The 13,949-nt window shown below is 40.2% G+C and overlaps 2 protein-coding genes across 4 annotated transcripts in view; one reads left to right on the top strand and one right to left on the bottom strand.

The window, feature by feature from the left end:
- Positions 1 to 6,026, bottom strand: part of LOC106572901 (protein-tyrosine kinase 6) — a 26,920-nt gene extending 20,894 nt beyond the window's left edge. Inside the window, exons 1-3 of the mRNA XM_014147486.2 lie at positions 5,611 to 6,026; positions 4,709 to 4,830; positions 3,913 to 4,073 (exon numbers count right to left, since the gene is read on the bottom strand). Of these exons, the coding sequence (XP_014002961.1) occupies positions 3,913 to 4,073; positions 4,709 to 4,830; positions 5,611 to 6,026 (699 nt within the window). The remainder of the gene's footprint in view (positions 1 to 3,912; positions 4,074 to 4,708; positions 4,831 to 5,610) is intronic.
- k0090 (K0090 protein) overlaps positions 5,858 to 13,949 on the top strand; it is a 26,354-nt gene continuing 18,262 nt past the window's right edge. The window contains exons 1-6 of one of the 3 annotated variants that reach the window (XM_014147484.2): positions 5,858 to 6,131; positions 9,921 to 10,048; positions 10,194 to 10,259; positions 10,438 to 10,531; positions 10,663 to 10,791; positions 11,033 to 11,159. In XM_014147484.2, the coding sequence (XP_014002959.1) occupies positions 6,100 to 6,131; positions 9,921 to 10,048; positions 10,194 to 10,259; positions 10,438 to 10,531; positions 10,663 to 10,791; positions 11,033 to 11,159 (576 nt within the window). In that variant the 5' untranslated portion in view covers positions 5,858 to 6,099. Of the gene's footprint in view, positions 6,132 to 9,248; positions 9,425 to 9,920; positions 10,049 to 10,193; positions 10,260 to 10,437; positions 10,532 to 10,662; positions 10,792 to 11,032; positions 11,160 to 13,949 lie in introns of those variants that run through there. The other 2 variants (XM_014147483.2, NM_001139872.1) reach the window with 2 other exon arrangements.

The raw sequence follows: 13,949 nt of genomic DNA, 5'->3' as shown, positions 1-13,949 counted from the left end.
TCTAGTTTACATTTTCTATGTTGTGTTCTAGGTTCTTTTTTCTAGGTTGGGGTTTCCGTATGATTCCCAATTAGAGGCAGCTGGTCATCGTTGTCTCTAATTGGGGATCATATTTAAGTTGTTGTTTTTCCCGCTAGTGTTTGTGGGAGATTATTTTGAGTTTATGCATGAAGCACCTCTTCGTCACGGGTTTGTTGTTTTTGTTCATAATTTATTGTCTGTCTTGCATCGTTTCACATAGAAATAAAGATGTGGAACGATACGCACGCTGCGCCTTGGTCTCTTTCATACGACAGAAGTGACAGGAACAAAACGTAGAACACTATCCAACCAAAAGCACAGAGACCCAAATAATGGTGAATTACGCCTTCATTACTGTGAGACTTTAAAACTCTGTAAATGTTAACTCAGAACAAAAAAAGCACAGTACAACAGCAAGCAGCTGACGCTAATTGAGGAGTCCATAAACACAAACTTCTTCTGTCACAATTGGAAAAAACTAATAAAAAAAAAAATAAAAACGAGGAATTATCGACACAAAATGGTGACATATGGACAACCCATTTTAAAACACTCTACAACACCGTTCAAATTGACACAAATGCAGAACAACGCCAAATTCATGAGAAATTGAACGGATTAGAAAAAGCTATAAAGGACAATCAAAATCCATTGGACTCCCCAATTACTGACCAGGAGCTCTATAAGAAACTTCAGGCCCTCAAATTTAAAAAAGCATGCGGACCTGATGGCATCCTAAATGAGATGCTCAAACTCACTAGTGAAACATTTCAATTGGCTATATTAAAACTGCTTAATTTGATCCTGAGTGTAGGTTATTTCCCTGACATCTGGAATCAAGGACTCATAACCTCAATCTTTAAGAACGGAGACAAATTTGACCCTAACAATTACAGAGGCATTTGTGTGAACAGTAACCTGGGGAAGGTTTTCTGTAGTATTATAAATGTAAGAGTTCTAAATTTCCTTAATAAGCATAATGTCTTGAGTAAAAACCAAATTGGATTTATACCAAAACATCGCACAACTGATCGTATTTACACCCTTGTCACGTCCTGACCATAGTAAGTGGTTATTTTCTATGGTAGAGTAGGTCAGGGCGTGACAGGGGGTGTTTTGGGTTTGTCTATGTTTTCTATTTCTATGTTTCTGGTTTTTCTATTTCTATGTTGGGGTTGTTTGGGTTGATCTCCAATTGGAGGCAGCTGATCCTCGTTGCCTCTGATTGGAGATCATATTTAAGTAGGGTTTTTTTTTTCCCTCTTCCTGTTTCGTGGATTATTATCTTTTGCGTAGTGTTTGTTTCTCTCTGCGTCACGGTTTGTTGTGTTTGTATATTCAGTTATTTTGCGTATTGCATAAGTTTCACGAGTTTGTTAAAATGTGGAACTACAACCAGGCTGCACTTTGGTCCACTCCTTTTGACAGCCGTGACAACCCTACACACCCTGATAGATAAACATGTCCGCCAAAAATAACACCAAAATGTACGATTGCTTTATCAACTTCCAAAATGCATTTGATTCTATTTGGCATACAGGACTGTTCTACAAAGTTATTGAAAGTGATGGAGAGGGTAAAACATACAACATAATTAAATCAATGTATACTGGCAATACATGCAGCATCAAAATTGGCAAGAAAATAACAGAATTCTTTAACCAAGGGCGGGGCCTTTGCCAGGGTTGCAATCTGAGCCCTGTACTCTTCAATATTTACATTAACGAATTGGCCACTATTCTAGAAAAATCCTCAGCCCCTGGTATTAGTCTCCACAATTCAGAGTTTAAATGTCTGCTCTTCGCAGATGACCTATGCCTGCTGTCACCTACAGCACATGGCCTACAGCAGAGCCTGGACCTGTTAGAGCAGTACTGTCAGACCTGGGCCCTGGCAGTAAACCCCCACAGAACATGGCCTACAGCAGAGCCTGGACCTGCTAGAGCAGTACTGTCAGACCTGGGCCCTGGCAGTAAACCCCAAAAAGACTAAAATAATTATTTTCCAGAGAAGATCCAGATCTCAGGGAATTAGACCAAAGTTATCTATTGGTACAAAATATATAGAGTACTGTACACACTACAAATACTGAGGTTTAAATATATAGAGTACTGTACACACTACAATTACTGAGGTTTAAATATATAGAGTACTGTACACACTAAAATTACTGAGGTTTCAATATATAGAGTACTGTACACACTACAATTACTGAGGTTTAAAAATAAGCTCAACTGGACACTTTAATGAGGCAGTGAATGAACTGAGAGAGAAAGCACGCAGGGCATTCTACGCCATTAAAAAACTAATTCAAATTGAAATACCTATTTAAATTTGGCTAAAATGAATTGAATGTGTCATTGAACCAATTGCACTTCATGGCAGCGAGGTGTGGGGTCCACTTGCAAAACAAGATTTCATCAAATGGGACAAACACCCCATTGAAACCCTACATGCAGAGTTCTGTAAGATTCTCCTACATGTCCACAGGAAAACTACAAACAATGCAACAATGCATGCAGGGAAGAATTAGGCCAATATCCACCAATAATAAAAACTAAAAAAAGAGCAATTATGTTTTGGAAACATCTAAAATACAGTGACCCCCCTCTCATATCATTACCAAGCCCTGCAATGCCAAGAGCTGAGCAAAGAAAAGAGTCCCCTCATCCAGCTGGTCCTGGGGCTGAGTTCACAAACCTGTTCTACTAACACACTGAAGCCTCAGGACCCTCATCCAGCTGGTCCTGGGGCTGAGTTCACAAACCTGTTCTACTAACACACTGAAGCCTCAGGACCCTCATCCAGCTGGTCCTGGGGCTGAGTTCACAAACCTGTTCTACTAACACACTGAAGCCTCAGGACCCTCATCCAGCTGGTCCTGGGGCTGAGTTCACAAACCTGTTCTACTAACACACTGAAGCCTCAGGACCCTCATCCAGCTGGTCCTGGGGCTGAGTTCACAAACCTGTTCTACTAACACACTGAAGCCTCAGGACAAGAACATCCAATCAATCAGAATAAACCAAATTACAACACAGTCAAAACAAAACTACATTGCTTATTGGGAAACACAAGCACAATAGCAAAGCAAAATGCAGTGCTATCTGGCCCTAAATCGACAGTACACCGTGGCTAACTAATTGACCATGCTTACTAATCAAAACCTTAGAAAAACCTTGACAAAGTACAGGCTCAGTGAGCACAGCCTTGCCATTGAGAAGGGTAGACACAGGAAAACCTGGCTCCCTGTAGAGGAAAGGCTGTGCAACCACTGCACCACAGCAGAACCTGAGATGGAGCTGCATTTCCTGACAAAATGTCAAAAATATAAAACAATTAGAGAGTGTCATTTCCCCAAGTTTGAAACCCTTATTCAAGGTTTCAAAGACCTCTCTGATGAGGATAGGCTACCCGTCCTGTTGGGGGAGGATGCAGAGAGCTGTGGGTTGGCAGCGCACTACATTGCTGCCTGACGTAAGATGAGGGACAGTGTCTGACAGACCAATCAACCTGCACATGTACTCTACTGTATGATTATTATTATTGTTGAATGTATGGTTATTTTGACCTTTGGTTATTGTTGTTACTGTTGTCCCGTTGACAATTTTGATTCTTATAATTTTAATATTGTAAATATCCAAAGTAAGCTTTGGCAATATGTATATTGTTACGTCATGCCAATAAAGCAGATTTTAATTGAATTGAGAGAGAGAGAGAGAGAGAGAGAGAGAGAGAGAGAGAGAGAGAGAGAGAGAGGAAGAGAGAGAGAGAGAGAGAGAGAGAGAGAGAGAGAGAGAGAGAGAGAGAGCGAAGAGAGAGAGAGAGAGAGAGAGAGAGAGAGAGAGAGAGAGAGAGAGAGAGAGAGGAAGAGAGAGAGTGTATATTCACCCTGGTACAGGCCTCCCCCAGGTGGGCCACAGATCCTAGTGAGTGTGTGGTGTAGAACTCCACCAGGTCTATCAGGGTGTTGAAGGGACGGGTCTGTTCCAGCCAGTACTGACCATCCTCCTCACAGATCTTGAAGTGCTTGGCTTGGTTGCTGACTTTGACTGTGAACACACACACACACAGACACAGACACACACACACACACACACACACACACACACACACACACACACACACACACACACACACACACACACACACACACACACACACACACACACACACACACACACACACACACACACACACACACACACACACACACACACACACACACACAGACAAACACACAGACACACACACAGACAAACACACAGACACACACAAACAGACACAAACACACAGACACACAGACACACAGAGTAAAGCAGTCCAGGATCACAGTTAGAATGTGGTTCAAGGAGGAAATGGGAGGAATGACAGTACTTTCCAGTTCAGAGAACTGTATGCCCGCAGTTACACAGGTAAAGACAGCTCTAGGAATATGGTAAAGTGCTCTGTCACTGTCAATATCAAACAAAACTGGTTCTCTGCTGGGGTCATCCATCCTGGTCCTGGAGAGCCAAATTACCCTATCAACAAATCATTAAAACCCTGACTGGTTGATCTAGGTTTTTAACCATAGGGCTGGAACAAAAGCCTGCATACCTTAAATATGTTGTATGTATGGGCATTGCACACATTCTGACCCTCCACTTCCTGCTTCTCTCTGTTTTGACATACACCAAACACCCACCTGAGAGGACGTAGCCCACCTTGCCTTTCTCACTGACACGGATGAGAAATGCTCCCTCTCCATTCTCTGGAGAAAGAATTTGGCTCAGGGCTTCAAACCGGTTCATCTTCCCAAAGTACCATCTGGTAAGAGATAAGGAGAGAGAGAGAGAGAGAGAGAGAGAGAGAGAGAGAGAGAGAGAGAGAGAGAGAGAGAGAGAGAGAGAGAGAGAGAGAGATTGAGAGAGAGACAGAGAGACAGAGGGAGAGAGAGAGAGACAGAGAGACAGATACAGAGATGACATGGACATAGACTATAAATGATACACTCTATGAAACAGTATATCTGTTCACATCACTAACATGACGAATTGTGATATGATCTCATCTTATCGGGAATTGAAGACAAAAGCAAGACAGAATATTCTATTTTTATTCTATTCAGGTCAGTGAATAGGGTCTATGCTGACACATTGTACACAAAACTGGCAATAAAGATGAAATATGATGATTTACAGTAAATGTTATCACATTGCTTTATTGGTTCGGGCTTGGACTTCGAACGGGCGTAGTACAATAAATTAAACACGTAGAAATGCCCAACCTGCTCAGGCTCTTCAGAATCACTTCCACTGTTCAATTAAAATAGTAACATCTGTAGTTCCCATTTAAAAAAAACAGCAATAAAAGAGAGTAGAACCAAAAGGGGAAGTTATGCAGATTTTCATGACTGTGTCCAATCTCCACGTCCAAGTTTACCTTAAATCTCAGACAAAACGCAGGATATTCACACACACACACACACACACACACACACACACACACACACACACACACACACACACACACACGCACACACACACATACTGTACAGTTAATGAAGCATGACACTAGAAGGAGGATTGGAGTCGGGTAGATACTCACGGCTGTGCGTTGACAGATTCTCCCCTTGCCAGGTAGTTATTTGGCACAACCCCCTTCGCCAAAACGCGCCCATTCCTGTCTATTTTACGCGCAGTCCACCAGTCTCCGGATCGACTGATCACGTTGAACAGATCTCCCTCTTGGAACGACAATTCATCTTTATCTCGTGCCTCAAATCTCCACAAAGCCATGTAGATCGCGCTTTCCGTGGTCTGGGACGGCTGGGGCGCATTCCGGTGCACCGGGTTCCTCGTGAATGACTGCCTGCCATTATGCGAGATCTCTACACACTCGTCATCGGCGACATCGTTCGAGATCCCCTCAACTGTGTTACATTCGGTGTTCTTTTTGTCGCCAAACAGTCTGACCCATAGCGTCTCCAGACAGGGGCAAGTTTTGCGCAGACAGTCCCCCATATGAGAGCGGTGTCCGGGCGTTTGACACGGCTAGACGCACAGCACCTGTTAGACAGGTAGTGGCTCAGTGCGCATGGAATCCTTGGAACTTGCCACACATGTACAGTAAGTAGCCTACTTTACGTGAGCGCTGGTCCTAAGAAGTGCTTCAAATAAATATCAACACAACTTCCTTGTAAAATGGGCACCCCGCCTACATTGCCACAATAGGTCTTGGATAGCCTATAGCTTTCTCTTTCTCTCTCTCTCTCTCTCTCTCTCTCTCTCTCTCTCTCTCTCTCTCTCTCTCTCTCTCACTCACTCACTCACACCACTCACACACACACACACCTAGTTAGTGTGATAAGAACAGCCTCCTAATATTGTCCTCAGAACAGCCACAAATCTTCTGGGCATGGAGTCTACAAGGTGTTGAAAGCGTTCCACAGGGATGCTGGCCCATGTCGACTCCAATGCTTTCCACAGTTGTGTCAAATTGGCTGGATGTTCTCTGGGTGGTGAACCATTCTTTATACACACGGGAAACTGTTGAGCGTGAAAAACCCCAGCAGCGTTGCCGTTCTTGACACAAACCGGTGCGCCTTTTCTTGCCCGTTCACCCTCTGAATGACACACACACACAATCCATGTCTCAATTGTTTCAAGGACTTAAAACTCCTTCTTTAACCCGTCTCCTCCCCTTCATCTACACTGATTGAAGTGGATTTAATAAGAAATAAGAAATAATAAAGGACATCAATAAGGGATCATATCTTTCACCTGGATTCACCTGGTCAGTCTGTCATGGAAACAGCAGATATTCATAATGTTTGTTTAATATTGTATCATACTTGTGTCTATTCAGTAAGTATGATACTATTAGGATTAGAGCTACTTCTTTCTAAACATGTTCATGGTTACAGTTGTCAGGAAGTGGACAGTCTGATTAGATTAGATTATAATTGCTCATCATTTCGTGAACAGTGGTGCTGTAAAGTCTCTCTGACGGGAAATTAGCTGTTTTTCCTTGCTGGGAACTTTATCCGGGCGACTCACAAAACTACGTTACATCACTGTCTCTCTATGTTTTCCCGTCAAGAGGATCACATCAACGTCGTAAAACCTTTATCATTATCTTAAAGGGACGTGTAAATTCATTCTTTACCCGTTGATTCTTGATGAATATAACTTAGAAATGCCTCATGAGCTTAGTTTAACTGTTGTACCCCATCAGAACCCCAAATATAAACTTGTTTTACTCCAATGTTTGTAAACTATGTAATTGTAAAAAAAACACAGAGTAGCCTCATAACATGGTTAAAACTATAATGTTGATATCATGGATGGTCAGTCCTGTATAGCCTCATAACATGGTTATAACTATAATGTTGATATCATGGATGGTCAGTCCTGTATAGCCTCATAACATGGTTAAAACTATAATGTTGATATCATGGATGGTCAGTCCTGTATAGCCTCATAACATGGTTAAAACTATAATGTTGATATCATGGATGGTCAGTCCTGTATAGCCTCATAACATGGTTAAAACTATAATGTTGATATCATGGATGGTCAGTCCTGTATAGCCTCATAACATGGTTAAAACTATAATGTTGATATCATGGATGGTCAGTCCTGTATAGCCTCATAACATGGTTAAAACTATAATGTTGATATCATGGATGGTCAGTCCTGTATAGCCTCATAACATGGTTAAAACTATAATGTTGATATCATGGATGGTCAGTCCTGTATAGCCTCATAACATGGTTAAAACTATAATGTTGATATCATGGATGGTCAGTCCTGTATAGCCTCATAACATGGTTAAAACTATAATGTTGATATCATGGATGGTCAGTCCTGTATAGCTTCATAACATGGTTAAAACTATAATGTTGATATCATGGATGGTCAGTCCTGTATAGCCTCATAACATGGTTAAAACTATAATGTTGATATCATGGATGGTCAGTCCTGTATAGCCTCATAACATGGTTAAAACTATAATGTTGATATCATGGATGGTCAGTCCTGTATAGCCTCATAACATGGTTAAAACTATAATGTTGATATCATGGATGGTCAGTCCTGTATAGCCTCATAACATGGTTAAAACTATAATGTTGATATCATGGATGGTCAGTCCTGTATAGCCTCATAACATGGTTAAAACTATAATGTTGATATCATGGATGGTCAGTCCTGTATAGCCTCATAACATGGTTAAAACTATAATGTTGATATCATGGATGGTCAGTCCTGTATAGCCTCATAACATGGTTAAAACTATAATGTTGATATCATGGATGGTCAGTCCTGTATAGCCTCATAACATGGTTAAAACTATAATGTTGATATCATGGATGGTCAGTCCTGTATAGCTTCATAACATGGTTAAAACTATAATGTTGATATCATGGATGGTCAGTCCTGTATAGCCTCATAACATGGTTAAAACTATAATGTTGATATCATGGATGGTCAGTCCTGTATAGCCTCATAACATGGTTAAAACTATAATGTTGATATCATGGATGGTCAGTCCTGTATAGCCTCATAACATGGTTAAAACTATAATGTTGATATCATGGATGGTCAGTCCTGTATAGCTTCATAACATGGTTAAAACTATAATGTTGATATAATGGATGGTCAGTCCTGTATAGCTTCATAACATGGTTAAAACTATAATGTTGATATCATGGATGGTCAGTCCTGTATAGCCTCATAACATGGTTAAAACTATAATGTTGATATCATGGATGGTCAGTCCTGTATAGCTTCATAACATGGTTAAAACTATAATGTTGATATCATGGATGGTCAGTCCTGTATAGCCTCATAACATGGTTAAAACTATAATGTTGATATCAGGGATGGTCAGTCCTGTATAGCCTCATAACATGTGTTTCTACAGTCTACGGTTGTGTTTCTATAGTCTACGGTTGTGTTTCTATAGTCTACGGTTGTGTTTCTATAGTCTATGGTTGTGTTTCTACAGGCTCACAGATGGCAGTCAGGGCTTGTGGAAGTGAGAGCATGAATGGAGATTTATAATTCCTTCTTTCTCGGCATCTGTGTGTGTGTTTGTGTGTCTGTGTGTGTCCCTGTGTGTTTTAGCACCTGTGTGTGTGTGTGTGTGTGTGTGTGTGTGTGTGTGTGTGTGTGTGTGTGTGTGTGTGTCACACTCCAGCTCGGTAGGTGGCGGTAATACACCTTATGTATTAGTTTACAAACCGCCAATCAAAAGAAAAGAAGAACATCGACCCCGGAAGTGATTAGTACATGGGTCGTTATCTTTCTATGAAGCCATCTGCTAAAATGTCTAAGCCAACGTTTCTATTTGTAATCTTCTTTTCTTTATTTGTCATGAGTGAAGCTGTCTTCGAAGATCAAGTTGGTAAATTTGATTGGTATGTAGCTGTTGATTGAGAATGCCCATTGATTCCGCTATGCAGCTTAGCTAACGTAAGCTAATGCTATGTGCTAACCATTGACAGCATCCAATATGATAGATCATGGCGAAAAGACAGTAAGTAAGTCTCTGGGGTCGGGTTAAGTCAATAGGTATCCTTTTCATGTCTGCACCTGTATTGACAGTCGCTTGTTGGAATATATAGCCAATCACTCACGAATGTAAATATCTTATTGGATTGCTGCCTCTTCTTTACTGGGGGTCAAGTATCCATGCGGGAAGAAGACCCATCTCCCATCTGCTCCTTGTGACAGGTGTCTTTGCCACAGATATGATACTGAGTCTCAAAACGCAGCAGTAACGAAGAAGATAAATGTACATCGGTGATTGATTAGCTAAATTAAAAAAATATCTAGCTATATTTAAACAGAAGACTAGAATTTCTCTGTGGGCTGCTAGTCTTGACTGTGAAATATTCTCTTTCCTATTTCCAGGAGACAGCAGTATGTGGGGAAGACTCTCTTTGCCCACTTTGACTCGCATTCGCAGTCATCAAAAAAGCTGTTTCTCGCCACCGACAAGAATATCTTTGCCTCTTTCAACTCCAGGACTGGAGATCTCTGTGCGTATTTTGTCATTCATATTACAATACAAAATATGTTTCTAGCTTTTCTCTTTTAGTCTGAAATCTGTGACAAAAAATAAATAAAATAATTGTTGTTGAATATCTTCCATAGAGTTAATTATTTTTCATTCCTACTTCACAGTTTGGAGACATGTTGACAAGGCGGGACCAGAGGGAACCATAGATATACTTCTGCTGCATGGACAAGGTGACGATAGCCTTTTTTTAAGTTCATTGTAGACTGCCTAGTTACTTGGCTTAGTCAACATAACTGTGTTGTACAGAGTCAATTACATTGGCTTTATTTTTGCCTATGTTCATTTTAAGATTCTGCCTTCATCTTTGACAGTGGATATTTGAATGGCTGTTCTTTACGTCTTCTCTAGATGCTCTGATGGTGGTCGGAGATGGTCGTTTGCTCCGTTCCTGGGACACAAACATGGGCGGGCTGAACTGGGAGGCCGTGCTGGATACTGGCAGGTGCGTGTGGTTGTCCCTGTGTGCAGATGACCGGTTCCCCATTTTACTGAGAGATACTCAATAGAAATGGACAATGATTTTAGATATTTTGCCAGATGACTAACTGCTCATAATGTCTCTCTCTATTTCAGCTTCCAGGCTGCTTGTTTTGTGGCCATACAGGACACAGTAAAGCATGTGGCGGTGCTTAAGAAAGCTGTGATCTCTCTCCACTACCTCACCAATGGACACCAGAAATGGGTGGAAAACCTGCCTGACAGGTAGGGTACAGTAGGACACTGGTACTCATACCTGGGTTCGAACAGTATCTGTTTTCTTTCAGATACTTTAGCTGATGCAATGGAAACAATAAAAATAGTCCCAAAAGTGCAAGCCCATCTGGTGCTCCAGAAAGGCTCAAACAAACAAATGTACAAAGTATCTGAAAGATTTAAAATGCTCCTTTGAGTCCAGGTCTTCAGCATTTAGGTGCTACATTCGTAAGTATGTTTTTGCCCACAGTGATACGGTCCAGTACCAGGCAGTGCACTCTGGGGGAGAAGAGGAGGTCTATGTTTTGGGATTGGTTCCTAACTCTCACCTCACTATCATAGCCTATAGCCTAGAGGATGGAGAGATCATCAAGCAGGTAACTAGAACTCTGTGACATCTCCTCATCAAATGTCATGTTATATAAAAGTATAACTCCATATCTGTCACAGCTGTTTTGAGGTTGTCTGGGATCAGGGCTGTGTGTGTCTGGGTCAATCCTCACCATGTGACTTATCATAGTAGCAGGCTGAATGATCAGAACCAAACGGAGAAGTGAAAGTGATCGGGTGGAATTCTGAAGCGTCGTGGACAGAGAAATACAGCTTTTCTCTATCCAATCAGAGCATCAGGATCAACGTCCAGCCCTGCTCTTCTCTCTACAGACAAGCGAACTAGCCAGTTCAGTTATTTAGACCACTTAATGCCTCACAATTGATTGAATGATGCACTGGCACCCCAAAAATACAAATATTTCCACGATCACAGATAACAATAAAAATGACTCGGATCATAATCGTATCATAACAGTTACACATGTCTGTTTCGATACTTGTTTTGTCTGACAACGCTAGACTGGGTGCTGCTTCTGAATTATTGAAATAATTTTAAATGGTGTTTTTCACATCAGCAACTCTAGTGTGTGTGTGTGTGTGTGTGTGTGTGTGTGTGTGTGTGTCTGTCCTCTGTACGGTCTACACCATAGAGCAGTGGGGACTTTTTGGGGCGGGGGGGATGAGGAGTACAGATTATTGTAATTATATATGACACACAAACCTTGAGAAAGATAATGAATTAGTATTTATTGTTTCTTTTAATTTTGATGAGAGGAAAATGTAATGAATTTGAATGTTTGTCGATGCTAAAAAAAAAATTAAAAAAATTGGATGTTTAAGGTTCTGTCATTTTGATTTGGTGTTGGCTGGGGTCGCCCAAATTTCTGTAGAAAACAATTGGGTCAACAGACATTCTGGTGACAAATGTTTATTTCTGTTTCATACATAAATTGGTGTTTAGCCTCTCATCAAAATGAAGAGAAACAATAAATACTAATTTATTATCTTTCTCAAGAACGTTTGTGTGTTATATATATATATATATATATATATAATTACAATAATCTGTACTCTTCAGTTTTTTTTCCCCCCCAAAAGTCCCCACTGCTCTATGGTGTAGAGACGTACAGAGGACAGACACCATTTCATTAAGTATGTGCACTAAGGTTTAATACACTATATAATCAAACGTATGTGGACACCCCTTCAAATTAGTGGATTTGGCTATTTCAGCCATATCCATTGCTGACAGGTGTATAAAATCGAGCACACTGCCATGCAATCTCCATAGACAAACATTGGCAGTAGATTAGCCTTACTTACTCCAACAAGTCAGTTTGTCAAATTTCTGCCCTGCTAGAGCTGCCCTGGTCAACTGTAAGTGCTGTTGTTGTGAAATAGAAAAGTCCAGGAGCAACAACGGCTCAGCCACGAAGTGGTAGGCTACAGAAGCTCACAGAACGGGACTGCTGAAGTGTGTAGCACTCGCTACCGAGTTCCAAACTGCCTCTGGAAGAAACGTCAGCACAAGAACTGTTTGTCGGGAGCTTTATGAAATGGGTTTCCATGGCCGAGCAGCTGCACACAGCCTAAGATCACCATGCGCACTGCCAAGCGTCGGCTGGATCGGTGTAAAGCTCACCACCATTGGACTCTGGAGCAGTGGAAACGTGTTCTCTGGAGTGATGAATCCCGTTTCACTATCTGGCAGTCCGTCGGATGAATCTGGGTTTGGCGGATGCCAGGAGAACGCTACCTGCCCCAATGCATAGTGCCAACTGTAAAGTTTGGTGGAGGAAGAATAATGGTCTGGGGATGTTTTTCACATCACGCTCTTCATATAAATAAATAATTTATTATAGTTTTAACGGTTTCTCGCAATTATTTATCCCGGGAAAATGGAGTGGGTTTGGTTGGTAAATCTCTGTAACCCAGTTGCCCAACATTAAACTCTAGTGTGAACCAAACACAAAACAAAGAAATTACATTTGGCAAATTCTATGCATTTAACTATTAAATACATAATTAACAATCACAACAAATTATGTCTTTCACCTTGTGACACTACACAAACAATACAGTATAATGGAGTGTTCTGTTTAATTCTACAATACAATATAATGGAGTGTTCTGTTTAATTCTATAATATAATGGAGTGTTCTGTTTAATTCTATAATACAATATAATGGAGCGTTCTGTTTAATTCTATAATATAATATAATGGAGTGTTCTGTTTAATTCTATAATATAATATAATGGAGTGTTCTGTTTAATTCTATAATATAATATAATGGAGTGTTCTGTTTAATTCTATAATATAATGGAGTGGTCTGTTTAATTCTATAATATAATGGAGTGTTCTGTTTAATTCTATAATACAATGGAGTGGTCTGTTTAATTCTACAATATAATATAATGGAGTGGTCAGTTTAATTCTACAATATAATATAATGGAGTGTTCTGTTTAATTCTACAATATAATATAATGGAGTGTTCTGTTTAATTCTACAATACAATATAATGGAGTGTTCTGTTTAATTCTATAATATAATGTAATATAATGGAGTGTTCTGTTTAATTCTATAATATAATATAATGGAGTGTTCTGTTTAATTCTATAATATAATGGAGTGTTCTGTTTAATTCTATAATATAATGGAGTGTTCTGTGTAATTCTACAATACAATATAATGGAGTGTTCTGTTTAATTCTACAATACAATATAATGGAGTGTTCTGTTTAATTCTATAATATAATGGCGTGTTCTGTTTAATTCTATAATATAATGGAGTGTTCTGTTTAATTCTATAATACAATGGAGTGGTCTGTTTAAT

Source organism: Salmo salar, chromosome ssa15 (assembly GCF_905237065.1).
Source record: "Salmo salar chromosome ssa15, Ssal_v3.1, whole genome shotgun sequence".
Taxonomy (NCBI): Eukaryota; Metazoa; Chordata; class Actinopteri; order Salmoniformes; family Salmonidae; genus Salmo; species Salmo salar.
The sequence above is the reverse complement of the archived record's forward strand: the minus strand, read 5'-3'. Positions and strand labels throughout refer to the sequence as shown.